Here is a 20,848-nt window from a genome sequence, read left to right on the forward strand (position 1 = left end):
CGACTCAGAGGTTGCCACATTGCTGCACACTCTGTGGAGCTGCCCAGGTTTAACGCAATACTGACAGGAAATCACTGGGTGGCTTACAAATGCTATCCCTGGCTGGGGCACGGGAGATGCCAGAAACGGTCTACTAGCATACAAACATACAAAACTGTTCATCCTAAAAGTTATGTTCCAAGCCAGGAGACTACATACCCTGCACTGGAAAGATCGTACACCCCCTAAAGCCCAAGAGTGGAGAAAAGCTATGGACAATATGGCCACACTAGAGAGAACTATTGTGGGAAAAAAAATGCCAAATGCTAACATATATGCAAATCTGGTGCTACTGGACTGACTGCCTTGGTATCTCTCTTCCTTTCCCCCCAGGAGACCCACCACCAGCAACAGACGTCCAATGAACAGCTAATACATCCCTTGGTAATACTGCTTCTAGAAGCAGTATTGTAAAATATAAGGATATTAGATGTCACCAAGGAGTTCCATGACCTTATATATAGGTCATGGAGCTCTGAGGTAACTTTGATATCCTTATGTTTTACAACAGGGGGTACATTATTTATTATAATACACGTTTTAATAAATCATGCAACCAAAATTACATCACTAAACAGGAATTATAACTGATGACATCACCAAGCAGCCTTTATTAGCATATAATTTACAAATTGGCATTAACCAGACTCCTGCAATTCTGTAGACTAATTCCTTAACAAATATACTACTTAAAGCCACCCATACTCTTTCTTACTGTACTAAAGTCATTTCTAGTACAACAAGCAACACAAGCCTTTTTTGCCCTATCAACACTACAGCATTATCTGCACAGGAGTAATACATGCAACAAGCTAAGCAGTGGAAGGGGTCCTCAGGTTGACCAAATCATTCCAGGCCCTAAATGTATTATCTACCAGAGCAGGTGTATATCTTGGACCTAATGAATCCCTGTTCCTGGATTAGTAACATTAGTTACCAAGTAAGTAAATACTGTACAATGGAATTCCAACCACAGATCGTGCTGGTGAGAGATTTTTTTACTCTACTTGGTAACTTACCTGCTCCTCTCCGATTCTATTTTCTTTATGCAGGCTCTCAGCTCAGTGTTGGACTTCTGCAATGTTTCTCTTTCACGTGTAAGGTCACCTACATCTCTGCGTAACTCTAGAGTCTCTTTCCTTTGTGATTCACATATTTCTTCCTTCTCACGAAGAAGGCGCTGCACTTCAATTATGTCCCGGCGCAGAGAATCCCGCGAATCTTCTGCCAAGCGTAACTGGGTCCTCAACTCTTCTACCTGTACAAGCGTAAGTCTTAGTATTGCCTACACCTGTACTAGCCTAATCAAGTGCTTTTTTTTCTTATAGGTCATTAATCACAAAGATGAAGATATAACTGATTTTAATGTGAAAGTATCATAACTGCAAATAATATTTACTCTACAAAATGGTAATTAAAACACATCTGATGAAAAGGTAAGCACCTTAAAGATCTATCAATTAAAAATACATCTGATGAAAAGGTAAGCATGCTATTTATTCTAGAGGGAATGAGTCATGGTAGGTGGCAGACATTTTGACAACAACTAAAATTAGTGGAGATCAAAATGCCTCATGTCAAGGTGAAATCCTGGCCTACTGCTTACCTCTTTATTCAGACTTTCCCTCTCTTGGCTCAGCTGTTTCATTCTGTCACGGAGGTTCTTATTTTCCTTTGAGTGAGCAGAAACGGCATCTTCAAAATCAGACTGCAGAGCCTTTAGCTCAGAGAGGACATTATCTAATGAAGTCTGGGAAGCAAAACAAGAATGAAACAGTAGTAACATCACTGAAATAATATGCTACTGCTTGTTCTGAATAGTCACATACTCATTTCATAGGTGTAAAACATGGTACAGTTTTTATCACTCCGACACACTAAAGGATTATATTATTTGCTATAGCCATAAAATATTAGCTTTCTCTGTTACATGAAAACTGCATGAGCCAAAAAGAAATAAAACTAAAAAAAGTGCCTAAATAAGTACTATGCACGTAGGTATTAAAGTGGATGTAGATTTTTGTTGATTTTTAGGTTCTACACTCAAAAATAAACAGACTCACAATTAACTTGCACTTAGAAATAAAGGCTAAAGTTTGCCCTGTTTCCCTGCCCTGCCCTGACAGCCATTCGTTTCCCTGCTTCTGACGTCCATTGGCTGTGCTGCTAAGGGGGAATTTTCAGCTCCTGCTCCACGCACATTTTATATTTTGCCATTTTCTGGATTTATCAGGTGAAACAAATGTAGAATTGTTGAATTAACAAATTTAGCAACTAAACCCTGCTGATCTTCTATAGAAGTCCAAGGGAGGTGTTTTTTCATCATTCAAGCTGTTTTATAATTCAAGTTTTTTTAAAAGTAACATAACAATGAATAGCATTCATGTTATTCTAGTTTTTATACAATTTTGCTAGCGGTCGAGAAAAAAAATACTGTGATTATCTTATGAAAAAAAAAGTAATCGTGTTTAGTCACTGTTAAAAATATATGATTAACTGAGTGCAGATGAGAACAATATTTTTCCTGGATGCACAATAATTACATAAGAACAAATGTCATGCAGATAGTTCTCAAGCTGGAATCGAACTTAGGACCCCAATGCTGCAAGGCCCATAGTTTTAGCCCACCACCAAGACTTGAAAAAAATTATTTATTAGTACAATTCTGTGGGCCTGATATTCTCACTATCATTTAATTCAGTAAAATTTTCAGTATAACAATGGATTGGTTACATCACAGACAATAACATTTATTTAATTAACATTATTTTACTGCAGTAACAAGCCAAGATGATTTAAACTGAAATTTTTCCCATGTGGTTATTACTGCTCACCTTGTCCTGTTCCTGCTTGATCTGAGCTTCACGTCTACAACGTTCCATCTCCATTTTGGTGTCAGACAGCTCCCTCTGAGTGTTCATCAACTTCTCACTCAGTGAATTCTTCTCAGTCTCCTTAAGGAGTAAGGCCTTAGGGAAAGTAATGGAACTAAGGATTCAAAGTACTACACACTAAGTATAAGTATAAAGTATGTATACATAATGTTCTCCGTATAAGCAAGCAAGGAGGTTAAAAATGTCATAGGTCATCTATTTCTAGCACAATTCCTCCCTGCAGATGCTTTATGATAATAATTATATCAGGGTTTTCTAGTTTTCATCACACTGACGTAAATCTATACTTACCTTCTGCTTCTCACTCTCCACCTTGAGCAGGCTCTCTTCTCTCTCCTCCTGTAGGCGCAAAATCTCTGCACTGAGCTTCTGCTTCACATTCTCACGGTCAAAGAGAAGGTCTTCTTTCTCTTTCTCCAATCGCTGCACTGAATCCTGTTTATCCGCAATCATTGTCAGGCGCAGTGACTCCTAAACCACAGTTTAATGGGGGAATTGGGATTATTTGCAAATCAGAGATCATTTGTCAATACCAAATTAGAATTATTTAACTCCCACAATGCAGTTCTACTTTTATCAACTACTTGTTAATTTACTGCATAAACCTTTCTGATGATAATCAATAATAGGAAGTAAACAAAATGGATCAGTGTCTGTATCTATCAGGAAAAGAAGTCACGACAGATGGTTCATAACCATGAGAAAGAGATAGATTAATAAACAAAACATCTACTTGTTGAAAGAAGCCCTTCATGCACAGAAGCCCTTCAAGTACAGGTATAGGATCTCTTATCTGGAAACACATTATCTAGTGCAGAATTACAAGAAGGCCATCTCCCACATAATCCATTATAAGCGAATAATTCAAATTTTTAAAAATAATTTCCCTTGTCTTTGTAATAATAAAACAGTACTGTGTACTTGATCCCAACTAAGCTTCTTGAATCCATATTGCTGGCAAAACAGTCCTACTGGGTTTAATGTTTAAATGAGTATTTGTTATTTTTGAAGTAAAAACGAGTGGTATGTTGGCTTTTGATGCCCACTGGATAAGGCATTTGAACTACAGCAGGGCTATTCATTTAGTTTGCTGAGCAGAAGGAAAGATATTTATGTGCAATAATAATAATAATAATAATAATGCCAACTAACAAAACTTAGAAAACTGTCAATGGGGAGATTTGTTTTCCAAATAACTACATCATCAAAAAAGCAAGCATTTACATTTTGAGATTATTAAAGTACAAGCTAAAACACTTTAAAAATTAGGAGCTGTAGCTTACACTACATTCAGTCAGTTGTTTCTATTTGGAACAGCTAGATGAATAAAATGGTGGTCATACTTGAGAGTAATGCTATACAAACCTTCTCCCTCTTGAGCCGATCTACTGTGTCCTGATGTTGCTGGCTCTGATTGCTAAGGGAGAGCTGTGCTGCTTGTTCAGTCTGAGCCAACTGTAGCTCCACGGTGACTTTCTGCTGCCTAAGTCCTGCCAAAGCTTCTTCTGCTTCCAATGCCTGGCGCTGTGTCTCCACTAATTTAAGAGATGGTGTTAGCATCACCCATGTACGTAAAAGCAGTAAAATAGTGTGTATATACCCAGTTTACATGGCTCATGCAATACAGGCAGATCTAACTCTGACTAGGGTGAAATATTCACCTCAATTTATACTGTGCTAGCTTTGTAAAAATAAGGTTTCCACCCAAAAGCATTTAAAATGAGTGGTACCTTGCAGACTCTGCTTGACAAGTGTCAGGGTATGGATCTCTCCTTCCAATTGTTCTCTGCGATCCTCCAGCTGGGCAGCACGACGTTGGGTCTCATACAGTGTGCTCTCTAGTGACTCCTTCTGCGCTCTGTAGAGTGCAGCCAAAGCAGTCAGACAAAAGCCAAATATTGCAAGTTTTAAAAAACAAGAGGTAGCCAAATATACCGGAGCTGGGCAAATTCTTCTTCATGTTCTTGTCTCTCATCCTCCAGTGCTGCAAGCTGCACACCAAGCTCAGCGTTCTGGCTGGTCAGTTCCTCCATACGCTGGGCTGCACGCTGCAAAGCTGATCCTTGTAAGTCCATCTCCCTGCGGCTCTCCTTCAGCTGATCCTGCAGAGTTTGCACCAGTGTATTTGCCTGAGAATTAGAAATAGGGGAAAAAAGGTAACAGTGGTGGCCTTCTACCTCTCACCCAGTTCACATACATCCTATTCAAGCACTTTTATTCCACATTCAAAGAATGAAGCAAAGTCACTTCTTCCTTTAGGACAAACTCGTTGATAATCACCATTTTGATGACAGCATAAACAATACAATTCCCACTGCATATTGAAAGCCAATAACACCAAAAAATATGAATATGTGCTTACATTTATTTTTAACTTAAGCGGTAGTTTTGAAAATTCTGCATGATATCTAAGGGACATATATTTATTAAAAAATAACACAACTTTCACTGCGCAAAGATTTCTGATTCACGGCAGTAATATGTAAAGAGCCAGAAATATCCCTAACATATTCAGGACTAAATAGGTGGAACGGTTATTGGCTCTGAGCCTTCTACTTCTGATTGATGGGGTTGTTCAGAAAATGTCCTTGGTAAAATTACATAGTATTAGTATTACATATTTTAATTCCAGATATTTTTGTAATTGCAAAACCCTCTGCATTTACTGACAGTTGAAAGTTTATGGTGGGTGGATGATAAAAGTCATGGCAACACCCAATGAGCCTCAAGTGGGTTTTCTATAGGTACTTGTGTCCTCAGTATACCCTACCTGTGCCAATTGGTCCTGTAGTTTGCCTCTTTCCTTATGCACACCAAGAAGCTGCTCCTCCTGCCGCTTGTGCTTTTCCTCTGCCTCTCTGCACCTCCTTTCTAGGCCCACTCTGTCTGCCTGCAACTGGGACACTTCATGTTCCAGAGCTTCCTGCTGCTCTTTCAAAGCAGCACAGTTTGCCTCACCAGCACGGCGATCCTCATGCAGAGCTGCACGCTCTCCCTCCAACTGTGTAAGGATGTGAAAAGAAAATCAGATTTGTGTGGTGATATAATGGAAAACTGCTCCCAAGTAGTTCAATGTAAAGCTGTACAAAAATATCATGGTCACCACTCCAGTTCTTTTGTCAAACTATATATTATGGGCAGCACAGTGGCTCAGCTATAGTTTTCTCCCACACTCCAATAACATACAGGCAGGATAGTTGGCTACTGACTAAATTGACCATAGTGTGTGTAAATGTAATAGGGACCTTAGTTTGTAAGCTCGTCCAGGGCAGGGACTGATGTGAATGATGAATAATCACTGCAGAAATGTGTCAGCAACTATATAAATAACAGGAAGTAAATAAAATCCTCTTGACAAGACAAAAAGTGTTACTATAAATCATTACATGGCTGGCCTAAAATGTATTTGGAACCCAAATTATACTTAGGTGGATTGACACCTTTGTTATTTTTTCTGACTGACGAACAAGACAGGAATAAGAGAGCATGTTAGCAGCAAGTAGTTAGCTGGAGATTTGCAAGAGCAGAAACACCAACAGCAAGATACAAAAGGCCAGATGGGAACTGGTTATGTTTCACATGGACAAGAATATTTGCACCAGTGGAGATAAAACATATGTATGTTTTCTCTCCACTGGTGCAAATATTCTTGTTTTTATTTACCCCATTCTTTACTGATTACCTGCAAAATAACACGGTTCAGGGCCACTTTGTCCTGTGCCAAGCCCTCATTAAGAGCACCCATCTTAGCTAGAGAGTCGGTTAGTGTTGCTCGCTCACTGTGCATCTGATTAAGTGCCAGCTCCAGCTCAGCTCTGCTTGATTCCGCCTGGGAAGAAAATCCATGTTAAAACACTCTATGTACCAGAGACACCATGTACTGTAGTTAGATCAAAATAAAATATAGACTTTTTAGTCCAAATGATGAACCTTTTTTTGTTTTAACCCTTTCATTTAAAGCCCAGAAACAAAAGCAAAGAATTATACATCGGGACTGGTTAAGTAATTTGCTGACTGGGCAGTTAGGTTTATGGAAGTGCAAATACTCCTTGCGGAACATTCAGCTTCCAACACAAATGTAAAGCTTTTATTTTAAGTGCAGGGACTAACCTTGCTCAGAGCGCTGGCCACAGCTTCCTTCTCCCCTTGTAGAACATCTCTCTCTAGCGCTGTCTGACTCAGACTCTCCCTGACAGTCACCAAGTCTTTCTTTAGGATGGAAACCTTCTCTTCCAGTTGCTCTTGGATCCTCTGCCTACATGGGCAAGAAAACAGCACTTAGCACTAAAAACATCCCTGTACCTGCTGGCATGTAATGTTGTAGGGATCCAGTATCACATTAAAGAGTAAGTAGGCTAGGGAAATATTCTTGGCATATAAAAAAATAAGATGTTCACGGTAAAACAGTAGAAAGAGAAGGCCATAATGGCCTTCTGTTGTCCTCTGGAGAAAGAACTGTTTGAAAGTATAAATGCATACTTTAAATTAGATTTGTAGTGCCTTTTTACATATTTTACATTGTCTTTGCCACTAAACATTTTAAACAATTTAGTAAATTTTTACCAAAAACAAATCATTTAACCTGCTACAGCATAATAGTTATCATCAGCTAGGAAGTGGAAAAACAGTTTCCACTGGAATCATCTTGTAATATGATATACAGTACACTGCTAGAATGTTTTTTATTTTCTATTATATATATCAGAAATGTGCATGAAACAATTCAGTATTAATTCCTCAGCAATAACAGGCTGAAAGAAATGGAAGCTAAATTTGCTGGATAGCTATACTACTGTATAACCATATTGGTCCGAAGGTATTAGTACAACCATAATATAATTTGAATCATTTGCATAACTGCAATTTCCCAGAAAACATCAACGCCACTGAAATCAGCCAGGAAGTGTTAAGAAAACCCCTATTTCCAAAAACTTTTGGTATGACCAGTTTATTGCTTGAGCAACTGCAGTTTGGCAGTAACCGTCAGTCCAAAAGGAAGTTTAGAGGAAATATAAATGTAGCCACAAATGGAGAATAACTCCTTTTTTTCCAAAAATGCTAGTGAGACCAGAATTTTTGGGCAATTTTTAGTACACACTTTGTAAAGGATAAATTAGTGCAAGTCTGGCAGGAATTTTCAGTTCAAATGAAAGTTTCCAAAATGTTAATCTAGCCAGTAGTGGTCAGAAACACTTCATAAGAGCCAAATCATCTAACTATGGTTTAGTCAAAATGTATAAGGAATAGTTTGCACTACAGGAATTTAAAGTGCATTTGGTTAAATCATGGTTTGGCAGGAATTATAAGAACCCATAGACACAAGAGGAATATGGTAATACAGCCAGGATAGGCCAAAGGCACTTAGTGAAAACATTCTGTCAGGAAAAGAATTTGTCAGGAGTAATTTCTTAAATGGACAAGAGTTTAAGTGCAGACAGAATTTGCCAGAAACTGTTACACACTCCGAATGTAATGAGACCTGTTAAAACATTTGGAATTTGACAGCATTTCTTAGATTAAAGAGGTATATATGTAAATGTGTTAGATGTTAAGTATCATAAGATCAAGACATTGATGTGAGTGACATAAGGCTATTTCATTCCTAGGAAAAGGGACCAGGTAATAGAAAAAATGCTTTGCAAATGTGCCACAGCACAATAGATGGCAAAGGGTACAATAGGTACAGTTAATATACAATTAGGATAGAGGGACACTCACTTATGTCTTCATATCTTAACTTTTATTCTTCTAGAAGATAGGCTAAACATCAATGTTGTAGCGAAACACACTTTTTAAATTGAGGTGTTATATTTGTTAGCCTAAAAGACCATTTTTGTTTTATAAAAAGCCGCAGCTCTGGGAAGCACTAGTAACTATAAATGCAATGCAATAATAAGGACAATTTTTCTACAGAAATGTCCCAAGGTAAATTGCTAGCATCATCATAAAAGGGAATATAATAATTAATAAGACTAGAGGGATTTATTAATGACATCTTCCAATCCGTTACAAAAGCGTGATAAAGTCACAGGTGCTGATAATGTTAAAATGAAGAGATATTTTTTATTACACAAGCTATGAATAAGCAAACCATGGCCACACATATCATAAATACACCAAAAGCCTACAGGTACACCGAGCAATGTTATGGACTTACATGATATCTTGCATAAAAAAGGGAATTAACTCAAGGGATGAGAACATAATTTTGCCCCTTTATAGGTCACTGGTAAGGCCTCACCTTGAGTATGCAGTGCAGTTTTGGGCTCCAGTCCTTAAGAAGGATATTAATGAGCTGGAGAGAGTGCAGAGACTGCAACTAAACTGGTAAAGGGGATGGAAGATTTAAACTATGAGGTTAGACTGTCAAGGTTGGAGTTGTTTTCTCTGCAAAAAAGGAGTTTGCGAGAGAACATAATTACTCTGTACAAATACATTAGATGGGATTATAGGCAGATAGGGGATGTTCTTGTTTCCCATAAAAAGGATCAGCGCACCAGAGGCCCCCCTTTAGATTAGAGGAACAGAGAGACGTTGGTATTATATAGTTTATGTATGCAAGTGTATTGATAGTTCAGTATGGGTCTATGTGTGCTCTGGGGTTTGCTTGTTAGGGTTGAACTTGATGGACTTTTTTCCATCAACCCAACTTAACTATGTAACTATAATGGATTCATGATGTCAATGACAAATAACCTCCGCATTGCAACCCTTGCTGAAGTAGCTATCATAAACCTAGCATAAATCTTTCTGATGAAGGATTATGAGACGATTCTTGGCACTTACCCTCTCTCTAGTTCCTTTTGACTGCGATCCCTCTCCCTATTCAGTTCCTCCTTCTGCTCTTCCAAGGCCTCCCTCTGTCGGAGTAGCTCGGCATTGACGGCCTTCAGTCTCTCAGTTTCCAGCAGAGAGCCTTCAGCTTTTTGCTTTATTGTCTGCAAGGACTCTTCCATATCCTCCTTCTCCCTGTAAATAGTTATACACGGGACCATTTATAGATTGCCCTGTTTTTGAGCTATGCTTTACCAGGGCCATCTTTGTTTCTAAAACCAACCAATAGCAAAAAGTGGAGTTGGCAACTGAATATTACCTGAAAACAATCAACCATAGTTTAAAATGACACTATACCTTGTACCTAAAAATCCACAGAACTGAGAATAATTTAAAAGAGAAGAAAAGTCATTTTGGCATTTTACTGCCAATAGATTAGCCACATTAGTGCCACGTAGAACACGTGACTTTTAAATCAGTATGAGACTTTCCTGCCTCATTTGCCATGTGTAATGGAGTTTGTAGAACCTACAATTTTCCAGCTGTGGTGCATCTACAAACACCAACAAATGCACAATATTTTCTGTACTCAGTCTAAATGGACTGATTTTAAGTTGAGTGCACATCTAGCAAAAATTATCTGCCCATGCCCTTTATTTAGGTCTTCCACTGCTTTTCCACTGCTGTAAAGACTCACTAAATATACCGATCGCAGTGTTTCTGGAACTAGCAGCAATTATGTGTGCACTGACAGGCTTGCTGAGTGTCACACAGCTGTAAAAATACAATGCTGTTTTTAAAAGACTTGTAATAATCCTATTCAGCTCTAAACAGAGTCTTAAATAATGCTGTGCAGTTTCTGGTTTTATAAGAATGCCAGTTTTAATGAAATGTTATTTCAAAATATAAATCTAGCATACTTTACTTTACTTAGTTTTCTTAACACTCCAAATCCACTATAATGCTATGATAAATCCTGCCTTGAGTCTTTTGCATTGGAACAGAAAGGAAGAGCATCTCTGCTTTTGAAAGACACCATTTATGTTTGTTAGTCAGTCACTGTCACTAGTCAGTTTTACAGATACATTTCAGGCAATAATATCACCTTTTTATGTTTAATGTTCTATTAAGTGGAGTCAATCTAAAAAAAATACTGGCTATCTGGTTTAAGGACTTCCTGTGCATTTCATAGGTTTTAAAAAAAAAAATCCAGGCGCACTTTGAAGTTGTATCAAAACACTGCTTCAAATCACACCCCTACAAATCGTTGCCAAGAAATTATATTTACTATAATTTTTTTTGGTTTTAAGCACTGTATTAAGATCTATAGCTTACAGAAGAAAAATACACATTAATGACTGCATTTTGGAAAAACAAAACATTTTAATTATACTAGTTTAATGTAGTGGGAAAAATGCACAGTACATACACAGTAATAGCATGTAAAGGAAATAAAGTCATGTTTCTCCTAATACATATCCATATACAGGGAATGGTTTATTTCCCTGTTGTCAATAAAAGGATATTAGATGTGATCAAGGAGTTTCATGACCTTTTTAATGCACAAGGCTGCAGCTTGTATGGTCGGTCATGGAACTTCAAGGTGACATTTATGTCATGTTTCAGGATACATGCCTATTGCGTATATGACAATGTATTCCATATCCTATTTCAGGTTTGCACACTACTCCTTGTCACCATGGTAACAAAGTGACCCACCATGCTCCCTGACAATCTACAGAAGTAGTAGTCTTTTATTTCAAGACCCCAGTGTCCCAATTTGCTGATAAAAATTATAGAGATAAAAGAATCAGCACTGTTTCAGTCATTCAGCCATAGTTCCATCTTGGGAAGCAAGGAAGGTTTCATCCCTAATTTCATCCTAACTGACCTTCAAGCTGGGCTTGCAAGTTTATCTATGCGAACAAATAGGCATCCCTTACAAACCTCATCCTAACTTGCCTTCAGGGGGAGCCCCCCTGCCACGTCTTCACATTTCCCAGGGGCCCATCCTCACACTTTTGGAAACCATTAAACTAGAGTACAGACTAAAGATAAAGTTACCAGTTATGGAGTTGTCTCCCACTGGGAGATCCTCTGGTATTCTGAAAGGCCAGTCCAACCCTGCACAGAACAATGCATAACCAGGACAACTGAAGTGCAATGATTTATGTTGCAAATACAATCTAATCTTGTAGACCCACCCTTGTAGTACAAAGACTAAAGTCAGAAGCTATGTGTGAAGACAAGGAATCCTCTGTAGCCTTACCAGAAATGCAAATGGCATTCATAAGTATCACCAGTTTTAGTTTGAGAAACAGGTAACTATCTCTTTGGGCTATCTCCTTTTGGCCTTTTTGAGGTAATTCCAGTGCAACAAACCATGGAAGCATAATCTCTTATCCTCCCTTACCTGGTCAGAAGTTCTATGCTGTTTTGACATCTCTGCAATTCTTGTTTTACACTTTCCAGGATGGTATTAATCTCCTTGTTCTCCTTTTTCAACTCCTCGGTGTGTGCCTCTGATACGTGCTGATTCTTCTCCTGCTGCTTCTTAGTTTGCTCCAGTGAATCCCGAGCTGCTGCAAGCTCAGAGTGTAGCTCCTACCCAAACATACACCATGAGTTACATACTGGCCCTTTGTATTTGTGAGTGTGCTGATTGAAGTGCAGATGTTTTACTTGAGTAACTTGCATCTCAAGCAAGAGAACTGACCACTCGGAAGATGTCTCCTAATTAGGTCATTTTGTTCTTATGACATTTGTTTTAACTTTCTGCAATGTACAAACATGGTTCCCCAAAACTATAACCATTTTACTTGCTTCTTCTCATTACTGCTTGTCTATAGCAGTTTTATTATGCTTTGAAAAGCACTGATCTGAGGATTTCCTTTAGCAACAAAGCATAATTTAAAAAAGTGACAGAATAATATGCACACATTTTGAGAGATGCATTTAACAGAAAAATAGTGAGGATGTGTGACATTTTCAGGACAGATTACAGCTCTCAATCAAATGGTTCACCTTTTCCCTGTCTTGGTGTCGCTGCAGAACATTCTGCACTGCCTTCAGTGCCAGCTCTGACCGCTGAGGGGAGCGCATACGAGTGGGAGACCTTCTGCGAATTGGGGAAGAGCTGAAAACAAAGAGGGGGGAGACAGACTGTCTCATTTCATTTGTAGCAGATACTCCTGTGCTCTCCACACATGTGGGATCTGGGCTTACATCAGTCTGACACATCTATGGAGAAAAAATGCATTGAGATAAACTAAAAGCTGGAATTGTGGGTAGTGAAAAACGAACCTATATTGCATTGAAACGTTACAATTAGGTTTAATTGACCAGAAGTGAAAGGGTACTTTTACATTACATTACACTGTACAACATGAAATCAGGCAGCTCTAATACAGATGTTGTTACCTGCTTGGCATATTTGCTGAATTCAAGAGAACAAAACAAATTGTAAGTTTAAGAAAAGCAAAGATGAATTTAAAAAGTAAAAGAGACAGACAGGAAGCCATCTAGAATTATCTGCTATTTCACATTTGTGGGAAATTTATTAGAAAACAAACATGCCATACAAGGAGGTCTGTGGACACCTTAGACCACATCTGGCCAGAGGACCACCAGTTGGACAACCCTGATCTACAATCACATTTTCAAAACCCAGTTTTATATATTTAACTGAAAAAAGGGCAAAGACAACATGTCAGATGTTAAAACGGAGAAATTTTAAAAAATATATGCTTGCTTTGAATTTGATGCCAGCAACATAGTTGGGTGAGGGGCCTAATTTTTGTAGTTCTAAAAGTGAAACTTTGGGCCATTTTGCCAGATATAGGATTGCAGCTGCTCAGCAGTTTAGGGTCTACTTTCGGAATCTTTAGTTTCATAATGCACCTAGTTTTTTTCAGTCGATGACAAATCTGGACTTTAGGCAGGCCAGTTTAGTTCCGGACTCTTTTAATATGGAATGCGGTTTGGCACTGTCTTGCTGAAATCAGCAAGGACTTTCCTGAAAAACAAGTTACCCATGCCATATGCACCAAGGCACCCCTGTACCATCACAGATGATGGCTTTTGACTTGTGTGCTAATAATAAGCTGTATGGTCCTTCTCCTTTTTAGCCTGGAGGTGCGGTGTCCATGATTTCCAAAGAGAATTAAAAATTTTGAGTTGTCAGTCCACAGGACAGATTTTCCCTTCACCACAATCTTAAATGTGTTTTGCTCCCAAACAAGGCAACAGTGTTTCTGGATCATGTTTATATATGATTTCTTCTTTGCATAGTTTATTTATTTCTAAATTACACTGTTTTCATAGCAAATAATTATCTCTACCATTTAGAATTTTATTCTTGAACCAACAAATATATATTTTTTAGCTGTAATATTGGTGTGTAGGCGCCATCTCAGTGCTTTGTGCCTGATTCTGAGCTTTCAGAAGGAGCCAGCGCTACACATTAGAACTGCTTTCAGATAACCTATTGTTTCTCTTACTCCCATATAAATGGAGGATTCCCAAGCCAGTCTTGGATTTCTTACTATTGAGTACTATTCTGATCTACTGAGAGCTGCTATCTTGCTCCCTTCCCATTGTTATGCTGATTGTCTGCTGGGAGGGGGATGATATCACTCCAACTTGCAGGGTTTAAATGATTTTCCAATAATTGTTTTCTGTTTTTATTTGTAGTTTACAGTGTCTAAACTATTTTGGAAACAGGCTTATAGAACAAGGAGTAATGGCATGGAGAAGTTTAGTTTGATCTCATATAAATGATATGTTCATAGGAGAAACTGGTATTTGCCGTGACTTGGTGATATCATATTCTATTGTAATCCTGGGACAAGGAGGTGGGACAAGGGGTGTGTAACATGATGGAGTCATGCATTTGTATTTTCAGCTATGAACTGCCAGGACAGATGGCCAGTAGTAAGTTAATAGCAAGCTGGCAAAAGACATCAGTCTCAGCTCAGACCAAGGAGTTTCTGATGTTCCTTTTTACAATGTTACCATTGCCATCGTCATTTTTAAATATGCCCTTTACTTGGAATGTAGACAATCTGACAGAACACAGTGCACCAAGACTTTAAGTTACTGGCTGGCCAGTTACATTCTGGAGTAAAATGTACAATCATTTATAGTGCATATATGTTTATAGAACATTTAAAGTAAATTTAAAGTAAAGCTGTGGGGAGTAATTCATATGAATGCATAACATATCTTGTCACAGTATAAAGAAATTGGGGTGCAAGTCAATAATTTGCAAACTGTAAACAAACTAGAATGCTGCATGCCAAAGTCTTAAAAGACCTACATGCTAATATTTTATTAATAATGAAAAAAAACAGGGATCCCATGAACCTCCTTGATAACCAGTTGGTTGCACAGCTGGCAAGCAGAGACAGTGATTTGCACTAAAACAATTTTTTTGGGCTCTAAATGCTTCCCCTATTATAATGAGAGAGGTCAAAACACCCTTATTTGATTTTACTGGAATTTGGGTAAGCGTCTGTTTTTAACATATATATACACACCAGTGTTGGAGACAGACTGGTCTGTTTAGTTGGAACGCCTACATTTCACCTAAAAATGATTATTAAAATTGTCAAGTATGAGGGTCAGTTCCACTAATTTTTAGATGGAAATCTAACATCTTCAAACTATCTTGGATTTACAACTGGCTGGGTGCTGCCCTCAAGGTAAGGTGAACAGCCCATGCCTCCTGCAAGAAAGGGTTTTCTAGCCATTTTTGTACTTTCTGGGTCCTTACAAGGCCACCTCTCCTGCTTGTCTGCTTGCCCTATTGTTACACCACTGCCACAAGAAACTGAGATGACCCTCAGTGTCTCCAAATCTACAGACTTCTATTTATAATATTATCTACACCCAGAACATCTAGTATATTGTATAACTACAATAATAATAAAGATGTCAGACAGCATTGGGCTAGATGTTGGACAACACTGGGCTAGATTAAGACATATGGCACTGGGGAATTGTTCATGGGAAGGGGTGTTAGCAAGGGCTGATATGATAGTTTGGAATAATGATACAGATGCTGCTGGGTGAGTACCTGAGTGATGGAGCTCAGTACTTGCTGCAGTGAATCACACTCTTCCCTGACACCTTCCAGCTCTTGCAAAGTATCACATCCACTGTTCTCCTGTGGAAAGAAAAAAAACATAAATGCAAACAGATATAACTCAAATATAACTCATCTGCACATATTTTTCCCTAAAAGCTCAGATTCTGCCTTTTGAAAAACAGTAAAAGTAATAATATCAAGCAGGAAAAAGTACAAAACTGTATGAACAGTTTCTGATCCAGTTCATCAAACCCACCCTGTCATTGTACTCCCCAGATGCCAAGTAAATACCAGAAAGAGCAAAATGCAGCTATTACCAAGATATGCTATATTATCTTCGTAAAATAACAAGTTGGACTGATGAGATTAACCTGCCATTGTTCAGCTCCACTTGCATGCAGCAGCAAATTGCATGGAATCTACATTGTGGTGAGTTATAAATGTTCCAAAATAGTCACTGTTTGACTAGATTGCTACTACTACATCTGCTACTAAACCGATATGTTAGAACACAGTAGAAGCTTAAATGCAATCAGAGTTGGACTGCCCTGCCAGACTACCAGAGAATCTCCAGGTGGGATAAGGTCCTACATGGCACTATCCAAGGACAAATTCTGTAAGCCCTTTCCTGTTTCCACCATATGCTTATATAACAGCTACAACATTTAGTACTATTTACATCTTGTTGTGAAAGTGTGCCTTGAATGTTAAGTTCTCTGGTTAGGGACAAGCCTGACACTGCTGGAAATGTCACTGCTGCTAAAAGATGCCAACCTAAGTGGTCCTGAAGTCTACCTTAAACTATGGATGGCAGTACAAATTTCCTCTGACTTTGAGCCCCGTACCCACAGAACCATTTGCTACTCAACACCCTTAATGCACTTACTGTATATACTGTATGATCTGTTAGCAACAGTAACATATTGTAGGAAACTAGACCAGGATCTACAATCTCCATACCTTTATGGCCACTGTGGTACCATAGCAATAGCACCAGTCCACTTAACTTTTCTGGGCCTATGGCTTCTGCCCTAAATTTCCTACTTAGAATCCACCACTGGATGTTGACCCACTTTTTTCTCTGACAGTGCTGGGCACTGAGCTTCAAAATCAGTGTATTCCTGGCAGAGCACGATCAGCAATTCCTTTGATCACAGACAAATGCGAAGTAGCTTTAGCTTTGGCTAAAAGAGAAACATTTGTGCCAAACAGCTTATAAGACATTTCTTGTTTTTACTGCTGTTTGTCTCTAAATTGTATATACACGTGTGTGTGTGACAGCAATTAGAACTTGTCAGTTTGCAGAAGACTGCAAATGCCCATCCTAACAAGGCCTAATGTTTTAGCTGCGCATGGAACCAATATTAGTAAATCCTGCCTTACCTCTGTTCAAAGTACTGTACTGCTAATAACAGATTTCCAGACTGAATATAAATTGCACAGGCCAAAAAATCTTTTTGGAAATTGCCACTGTACTTTATATAGGGTTAACATACAACAGTACTGCACAAAGCCTACTGTGATCTGTTTTTCAGACTGTGTGGATATAAAAAAACAGTTAACTTCTCTGACAACCAGTGTCTGTGGGTTAGTATATACCTACCTCAAGTCTGAGCAAGGAACATGTGGAAGCCAAATAAATTATGATGCCTCCCATTCCCCAGCAAAGTAACCCTAACAGATATTTACTGAAGGAGAGGTGCACTGGCCCTTTAAACAACATAAACCAATTCTGGGCACATAGATGAGTCAAAACATTTTAAGTGTGTATTGTAATGTTTTAGTGCCTCAGTTGGACTCCACTGGCTTTGTATTGAAATATTCCATTTGAAGCACAGAATCACTCATATATTTTGAAGGCAGGATTATTTTATATTGGTTGATATTATGTCTGGCCTGTAGTTTCCAGTTGCCTTTAAATACTTGCCAAGAGAACTGACCTGCACTATCCAGACAACCTTGCCAAGTTACATTTTTTTTTTAATGTGATATACTATACAAAAAAGTTGGTTATTTTTCTGTGTTGGTATTGTGTAGCATATTTGTTTACACTGGCTTGGCTAAAGGGGAAAATGCTCAATGTGTTGGAAATCTGATATTGTTCAGCACCCTGACCCTGTATGGTTTATGTTATTTTACTGATCTTATTCCCAGTGACAGTTATAATCAAGATGAGGAAAGGTGTTACAAATCCCATCCTTGTTACACTATAACAAAGCAATAGGTTAAACGATAAATAAAAATAAATACAGTTTTTCTATTAAAAATGTAATTTTGTGATGGCAGTAACCCATCGGCGAGCCAAATTTCATAACTGTATTTTTTGCTGGTGACAAAAGTAAACAAACCAAATAGTTTAACTGCCTGCCTGGCACAGAACATAGAATCTATGGTGTTGAGTGTCAACACATTGACTCCATGCTTCCAGGTTGCTTGCTCCAGCTGCCACAAAATCAAAAGTGCCTGGCAGAGAGGGGGGGGGGGGGGTTAACCACCTCCTGTTTTTTCTTAGTTTACAATGGCAAATGTATTTCTGTCATAATTTTTAATAGATTTTTGTTCCAAAACTATGTTTTAACAGTCTGCAAAAGGTAAAGCATCACACAACACCACATGCCTTGGCAATAAATCCATTGGGTGAAGTCCCCTTGCTAATAATTTACATATACACAAGTTTTTTCTTTTTTATATCCATGGACAAAAGCCTAAATTTAAAGATAATTGTATCCAACACTGCAAATTGTAAAATCTATATTTTATGGAAGAACTCTCTGTTTCTAAATATGTCTAAATGCTGAAATATACACTCTGGCTATACCCTGCATAGATCACACCTCAGTACTTCACCTGGAAAAAGATGTTGGTTGCGAGTGACCTAATTGTATACTGCATATCTTGGTTCACTCATTTCAGCAGATTTATAGCAATTTTATGATGTGTTTGCAAGTGACAGTGTTAACTGAAATTCCCAACTGTGTAATACTGTAAGGTGTGACAAAATATTTTGGTCAAGTACCAAGAAGTTAAGATAAAGTACTCACTTTCTTAAACAATATAGTTTTCTCTGTTTAAACTCCCACAAGATGTTTTATGGGACTTCATAGAAAATATGTCTCCATATGCAGCCGTACATAACTATTGTTTGTATTAAATGGATAAATAGATGTTTCGGTAGACTCCATAAAACACCTGCAGGCAGCTGACAGGGTGATGTTTAATGAACTGATTCAAAAGACACCAGATATTAAAAAGTAAAATTAATACAACAGATGAAGGGTTACAGACAGAATATGAAGAGAAATTGCATTCTACATAATAAACCTTCCACGACTGAGCTATGTTTCAGGTGCAGCAAGTACAACCTTCGGCATTATTAAGAGGGCACAAAATAATGTGACAGGGAGTAAAACGACCAGACACCATCATATCTGAATCCTGCTAACACATCTGGTTGTAACTAACATCGCACCACGGCAAATATAGAGCTCAAGCAGGAAACTGTATTTAAGGATCTGGGGCTTTAATATGTTATTTAATCATAAGGTAGAAGAAAGTAGTTTTTATAATTAAATATTTCACATACATTCATACACAATGTAACCTTCGTCTGTATTCATCATGGCTTTTGATTTGTAAAGCTGTACATATAACATGCAAAGTACTGGTATAGGGCCCCTTATTCAGAAACCCATAATTTAGAAAGCCATGTCTCATAGAGTGATACTGACACTCTCCTAAAAAATCTATAGGAATGTGTCATTTATACTGGGGAGTTTAGGCCCAGGCTTATTTGGTGGCGCAATACTTCAATAGGTTACATCAGTGTAAACATCATTTGTAAACACCCTATAGGAGGATTGCACTGCCTACAGCCCACCATGACTGAAGAAAACAGTCATGGTTCTCTCATTCCCATTACCAAACTGCGCAGGAACGGCATGGGGGCATTTTTAAATAGAAAAAAGTTGATGCCTAAACTCCCCTAGTAATACTAACATCCCTATGGATTTGTATAGGAAGCATTCTGGATAATAGATCCTACAACTATATTATCCATATCTGTATAGGGTGAAGAATGGACAGGATTGGATTTGGGGCTTTTTTTTTGTAAGACCTTAATCTTTATTCTCTCTGGAGAAACCAGGGTCAGATACAGTGCACCAAAACCAACCAGGATCTCTCGCTGAGTCAAGAGATCTTGACTCTTGATCTCTTGCTGAGTCAAAAGAAATAGATCCCTGAGCTAGTTCATCTCTCCAAAACAAAACAGTGATGCAGATCTGGACCTGACATCTGTGCAGATAGAAAAAAATGCAGATAAGGAATAAAACTTACTAGAATTTGCTTTTCTTTTTCTTTTTTACTGTTTTCTCTTACAAGTTTTTCAGTCTGTAAAGACAGTTCTGAGACCCTGTGAGAACAAAGAAGTGAGCATAATTAGCATACAGAAAGGCAGGAAAAACATTAAACACACTTGACTTACATTCACTATAATACCAAGTTTTGTGTTTTTTGCAGTTGGTGATGACTATGATGACTATGATTACAGTTTTTAGTCAAGGTTTAGCAACCTCTGGGCAGCTTCTTGTGGCCATCATTATGACTGTTTCATTTGCCAGAACTAAAATATTTGTTTTATTATGATGGATTGACATGTAGTTTAGATTTAGTGACCCTTCAGTCAATAAAAAGCAAAAAAAATAAGGATATACTAAATAGCATATGCCAGAAGAGATACATAGAAAAAATACCACCAAGTCTCAAAGTAGAGAGGCCAATTAATGCTTTAATTGGCTGCTGGTGCCTAATCTGGTGTTGACTGCAGTAAGGGTCCTATGGTTTAATGCACTTCAGTATAACACAACATGACTCCCACACTCTAAATCTAACTTATCCCAGCAGTGCTATGACCCAGTTGAAATCCCCTGGCCTTTGATCATTCCCAGTAACACAGCTCTCACACAAGCAGGCAAAATAATCTTACAAACTGGGTTGGGTGTTGCAGGTGCATGGGCCTCTTAGCCTATTCACTATTAGATTAAGAAGTAGAAGA

At 38.2% G+C, this 20,848-nt stretch overlaps 1 protein-coding gene across 1 annotated transcript in view; it reads right to left on the reverse strand.

The window, feature by feature from the left end:
* crocc2 (ciliary rootlet coiled-coil, rootletin family member 2) overlaps positions 1–20,848 on the reverse strand; it is an 85,169-nt gene that overhangs the window by 22,723 nt on the left and 41,598 nt on the right. The window contains exons 10-24 of the mRNA XM_012970838.3: positions 20,131–20,206; positions 15,784–15,873; positions 12,732–12,947; positions 12,121–12,311; positions 9,720–9,902; positions 7,044–7,188; positions 6,616–6,762; positions 5,704–5,934; positions 4,869–5,062; positions 4,664–4,791; positions 4,299–4,468; positions 3,225–3,404; positions 2,874–3,008; positions 1,646–1,789; positions 1,059–1,297 (exon numbers count right to left, since the gene is read on the reverse strand). Of these exons, the coding sequence (XP_012826292.1) occupies positions 1,059–1,297; positions 1,646–1,789; positions 2,874–3,008; positions 3,225–3,404; positions 4,299–4,468; positions 4,664–4,791; positions 4,869–5,062; positions 5,704–5,934; positions 6,616–6,762; positions 7,044–7,188; positions 9,720–9,902; positions 12,121–12,311; positions 12,732–12,947; positions 15,784–15,873; positions 20,131–20,206 (2,469 nt within the window). The remainder of the gene's footprint in view (positions 1–1,058; positions 1,298–1,645; positions 1,790–2,873; positions 3,009–3,224; positions 3,405–4,298; positions 4,469–4,663; positions 4,792–4,868; positions 5,063–5,703; positions 5,935–6,615; positions 6,763–7,043; positions 7,189–9,719; positions 9,903–12,120; positions 12,312–12,731; positions 12,948–15,783; positions 15,874–20,130; positions 20,207–20,848) is intronic.

The sequence above is a fragment of the Xenopus tropicalis genome, chromosome 5 (assembly GCF_000004195.4).
Source record: "Xenopus tropicalis strain Nigerian chromosome 5, UCB_Xtro_10.0, whole genome shotgun sequence".
Lineage (NCBI taxonomy): Eukaryota > Metazoa > Chordata > Amphibia > Anura > Pipidae > Xenopus > Xenopus tropicalis.